The sequence below is a fragment of the Lactuca saligna genome, chromosome 2 (genome assembly GCF_052625555.1).
Source record: "Lactuca saligna cultivar CGN05327 chromosome 2, ASM5262555v1, whole genome shotgun sequence".
Classification (NCBI taxonomy): Eukaryota; Viridiplantae; Streptophyta; class Magnoliopsida; order Asterales; family Asteraceae; genus Lactuca; species Lactuca saligna.
This window is the reverse complement of record NC_136418.1, coordinates 171,789,373-171,793,630: the sequence shown is the minus strand read 5'-3', so window position 1 is coordinate 171,793,630 and position 4,258 is coordinate 171,789,373. Positions and strand designations below refer to the sequence as shown.

The window sequence follows — 4,258 nt, the reverse complement described above, 5'->3', positions numbered from 1 at the left end:
TTGGTTTCAAACAAGTAAGATTTTTTTTTTCTTTTTTGCTCCAAGCAAAATTTGGCCAAACCCTTGTGGAAAGGTTCTTGAGTCGTCAATGAGAGGGAGGATGGAGAAGATGATCAAATTATGATTTTATTAGTTGCTCATTTGGTCTTACATGCCTTCAAAAAAACAAACAACACCTAAATTATGGCAATAACGCCATAATTCAAACTACTACCCATTAATGCATAAAAAAATTTATCCGTAGTTTCTAGTTATTACATTATTAATTAATAAATAACTAATCAATCCCATTATTTATTTCTTATTGCTTTTCAATTTCAGTCAAGTGTGTAACCCAATAGAATTTACTAATTGTGTCACTAACTTATTGTGTCGGAGGATATATCTCCAACACCCTGGTAACCGGGTTCGACATGTGTCGGGACAACCAACCCAACCGACGTCAATATATGTGGTAAAACATGTGGAAAAATATTATAAAGTGTAAGACAAGCAAGAGAACCTTCAACATAACATAGTGCACACTTTAAAGCCACCAAATGAAATTCACAAGATGCATACATATGGAAGCATATACGTTGAACTGCATATAAGATATTCGGTCGAGTAAATGTGACTTATTGAAACGTTCCAACAAGACTACGACATACAGTAGAGATTGGGTAGTCCATCACTAGTACTAACTTTTCCCATGCCACTTTCAAGCATGTGTGTGATCAGTAAATAGGTATTCTAAATCTTATTTGTGTGTTAACCTCCAACAACTATGTAAGAATGAGAAAAATGATAAATGGATTGGGATGGGTAGGGTTAAGTGTGAGCCCAATCTTCTTTTTATCAAAATTATTAAACTTTAAAATAAATAGGAAAACGTGTAAAAAAAACCAAAATGGAAAGTGAGATATTTCAGTTTGAAGAGAGATCAAATTCACAATGAATAATTGTCATAAGGGCATGATATGCAAAATTTGAGCTTTATGGACCCAAACCCCAACAAAATGACAAACACAAGGACCAAATTTGTAGTTTTCTCAAAATTATACTACATTCAGAGATTCCCTCCCAGATATTTGGCAAAAGCTGCATCTCCGTCTTCTATCCTCCCTTCCACTGATTGTGTTATGAAGATTCAGTATATTCCTTCATCCTCCTATTTCCATCAGATCAAACCCAACCCCCATAAAAACCCTAAAACAAATCCATCATGTATTACACGATTTCATCAAACACGTAATTCAACACCATTCTGCTCCTACAGATCCAATGCGTATGTTGGAATCCTCTCTCTGTGATGTGTGCGAAACAATGTTTTTTTTTTTTCCCTTAATTTCTGGTTCTTGTTTTCTCGATCAGCAGTTACTATTACGCATATACGACATGCCAACTGCAAGAAGAGGATTCACAATTCAGAAGAATTTCAAAGAAACAGAGTAAAGGGGATGATCCCAGTCCCAGTTTTCCGATTACAGTTTCCGGCAGGAAAAAGGGTTCTGTTGCCGGTGCAGTAGCTCTAATAATTGGTACAAGTATCGGGTCGGGGATCCTTGCTCTACCACAGAAAACTTCTCCTGCGGTAAGAGACTTCCATAGTTGCATTAACGAGATCCCGGATGCAGATGCTTTCCGGTGATCCTTTTACATTCAACACAGTTTTGAAACCAGATCTTAAATCTTACTTCACTAGTTTTCAATACTTTGAAATACTCTGAAATACAGGGGTTGATTCCAAGTTCAATATCTTTGAGTTTGTGTTGGGGATTCCTGTTGATTGAAGCATTGTTACTAGTCGAAATCAATGTGGGACTTCTTAAAAAGAAGAACATAGTGAAGAATGAGAATGAGTTGGAAGTGATCTCCATTAGAACCATGGCTCAAGAGACATTAGGTGAATTGGGTGGAACCATCGCCACTTTGACCTATGTGTTCTTGGGGTACACATCCATGATTGCTTATGCTTCAAAATCCGGTGAAATTCTTTTCCATTTGATCAGGATTCCCGAATCAGTTTCGGGGGTTTTCTTCACCATGCTCTTTGCAATTCTCATTTCCATTGGAGGAACACGCACAACAGATCAAGTGAATCAAATCCTAACAGTCTCAATGATAGGTATTCTTATTATTCTCTTCAGAAATCTTGAATATGCCACGTAAGCAACTTCTCAATCACTGTTTCTGTATCTAAGTATCTATATATGATGTGCTACAAATACAATGTAGGGTTGTTAGTAGCAATTGAAGTTCTAGCGATCTTGTTTGGAGGGTGGTCGGGATTTGAAGGCAATGGTGATTGGACAAAAGTTCCATCAACTATTCCTGTGATGATATTTTCTTTGGTTTATCATGATTTAGCTCCTGGTAATGATCAACTTTTCTTGGCTGTTTTGACTTTTGACTATTTTTTTTGCTTTACCTCAAGTCAACTCTACATGTTTTTACTTCAAATTTAAATGGGTGTTTCAACTTATTCCAATAACTTACCAACTCCTGTCAACTCTACATTTCTTTGACCATGTAATTTCGTGTATTATGATGAAATCTTGATGGGTGTTTTGACTATTTTCAGTTCTTTGTGCTTATTTGGATGGTGATATTGAACGCATAAGGACTTCAGTTATTCTTGGTAGTATTGTACCTTTGGTAGGACTCTTGGTTTGGAACGCGATAGCTCTTGGTCTCTCGAGTCAAACCGAGCCCCTCATCGACCCAGTTGAGTTGCTCATGAGGTCTATCTCTCTCTCACACATACACACACACTTGACTAAATTCGTTTATATGATCTCAAAATTGTAAATTCAGGCAAAAATGGGATGGAGTTGACATCATGGTAGAGGCGTTTTCACTTCTAGCAGTTGGGACATCAATAATAGGAACCCTCCTAAGCTTCTCTCAGTTCTTCAAAGAGCAAATAGTCAATAATTTGACTTGGGGTTCTTCTTCGTCATCATCACAGGCAAACTCAACTCTATTTCCAAAAAAAGTCCGGATTTTTAAGCTAAAATCTTGATTTCTCTTGCAGAAATCAAGAACCGAGTTAACTGGGATTGTGGGAAAGTGGTGGAAAAACAACAGAACCGGTTTCACAGCCACAGCTATGGTTGTTGCTCCATCTCTTTTTGTGTCTACTACTGTTCCAGACGTGTTCTCTTCTGCTACAGACATTGCTGTAAGCTTTATGTGTGTGTTTTTGAAGGTGTTTTTCTGTGTGTAAACTGTAAACTCTTTTAACTTTTTAATTGATGTTATCCAAACAGGGAGGCTACTGCATGACAATGTTGTATGGAGTACTTCCACCAGCTATGGCATGGGCTATGCATGATGATGACGATGATGATGATGATGATGATAAAGGAATATCAAGAACAAGGCCAGTCATAATCGCGATTGGACTATTTGCTTGTGGATTCATAATGGAACAAATGTTTATTGATCTATCAATCTTGTGGAATCATAGTGTATAAAAAGTATGCAACCATAGTTTCAAATACAAGTTGTAGATGTAAAATCTCAGTCCATAATGAAAACAATTAATGTTACACACGCAAAAAAAATGAATTTTTGTTCAAGAACACATACTGCAACTGCAAACTTTCATTACTTCATTAGTATTTTACGGAGGTGATATGTTTCAGAAGCATCTCAACAACATCAAGTGAAATCCTATCGGCTTCTGTTTGGAGGTGTTGAATCTTTTCATCTGTTTCCTTCTCCAAACGTTTCACATTTGCACCCGAGTCTCCACTTGACTGTTTGTTTCCCATGAGTTAAAAAAAAATGGTTGTTTTTGGTGTTTAAATGAATGCTTGTTTTGGGATTTTAAGTGTCAACTTACCTCAGTGAGTTTTCTTTGATAATCAGCTTCCATTTGAGCACGAAATTCAGTCACCTCCCTCTCCGCCTCTTCTTTGGCTTGTTTTAGTCTAGCCAACTTTGCTGAAAACAGATCAAAAATTAGATCTCCTGGTGTTTGTTGTAGAATCAAATCTCTATTTTGACTTTTGAATTTTGAAGTCAAACTAGTAGTTAACAACAAAGATTTCAATCAAGGAAAATGGTGAAAAGAAACAAGAAAATACACACCATTTCGGGCAGCATTCACGATTTGTTGAGCTTCTTGCTCTGCTGTTAACAGTAGTTGGATTCCATTTTGGCCCCTGTTCCCACCATCCATATTTGCTAATAATCTCTACACACCAAGAAAGTGCGACATTAGATTAATGTAGAATTACAAAAATATCCCTAACTTTTATCAACTTGTTGC

At 36.8% G+C, this 4,258-nt stretch overlaps 2 protein-coding genes across 2 annotated transcripts in view; one reads left to right on the top strand and one right to left on the bottom strand.

Annotated features, from left to right (window-relative positions):
• Positions 1-1,055: 1,055 nt before the first annotated feature.
• On the top strand, positions 1,056-3,458 carry LOC145032786 (uncharacterized). The gene is made up of 8 exons (XM_078981706.1): positions 1,056-1,267; positions 1,354-1,573; positions 1,717-2,107; positions 2,218-2,355; positions 2,564-2,723; positions 2,797-2,950; positions 3,017-3,163; positions 3,252-3,458. The coding sequence occupies exons 1-8, from the start codon at positions 1,122-1,124 to the stop codon at positions 3,456-3,458; spliced, it is 1,563 nt and encodes a 520-aa protein (XP_078837832.1). The 5' UTR covers positions 1,056-1,121.
• LOC145032787 (V-type proton ATPase subunit G 1-like) overlaps positions 3,406-4,258 on the bottom strand; it is a 1,636-nt gene continuing 783 nt past the window's right edge. Inside the window, exons 2-4 of the mRNA XM_078981708.1 lie at positions 4,078-4,183; positions 3,830-3,930; positions 3,406-3,743 (exon numbers count right to left, since the gene is read on the bottom strand). Of these exons, the coding sequence (XP_078837834.1) occupies positions 3,600-3,743; positions 3,830-3,930; positions 4,078-4,168 (336 nt within the window). The 5' untranslated portion in view covers positions 4,169-4,183 and the 3' untranslated portion in view covers positions 3,406-3,599. The remainder of the gene's footprint in view (positions 3,744-3,829; positions 3,931-4,077; positions 4,184-4,258) is intronic.

Coding starts and splice junctions, on each gene's coding strand:
- LOC145032786 (XM_078981706.1), top strand. CDS start 1,122: ATGAAGATTCAGTATATTCCTTCATCCTCCTATTTCCATCAGATCAAA. Junction 1,268..1,353: donor TGCTCCTACAGATCCAATGC/GTATGTTGGAAT, acceptor TTTCTCGATCAG/CAGTTACTATTACGCATATA. Junction 1,574..1,716: donor CACAGAAAACTTCTCCTGCG/GTAAGAGACTTC, acceptor TCTGAAATACAG/GGGTTGATTCCAAGTTCAAT.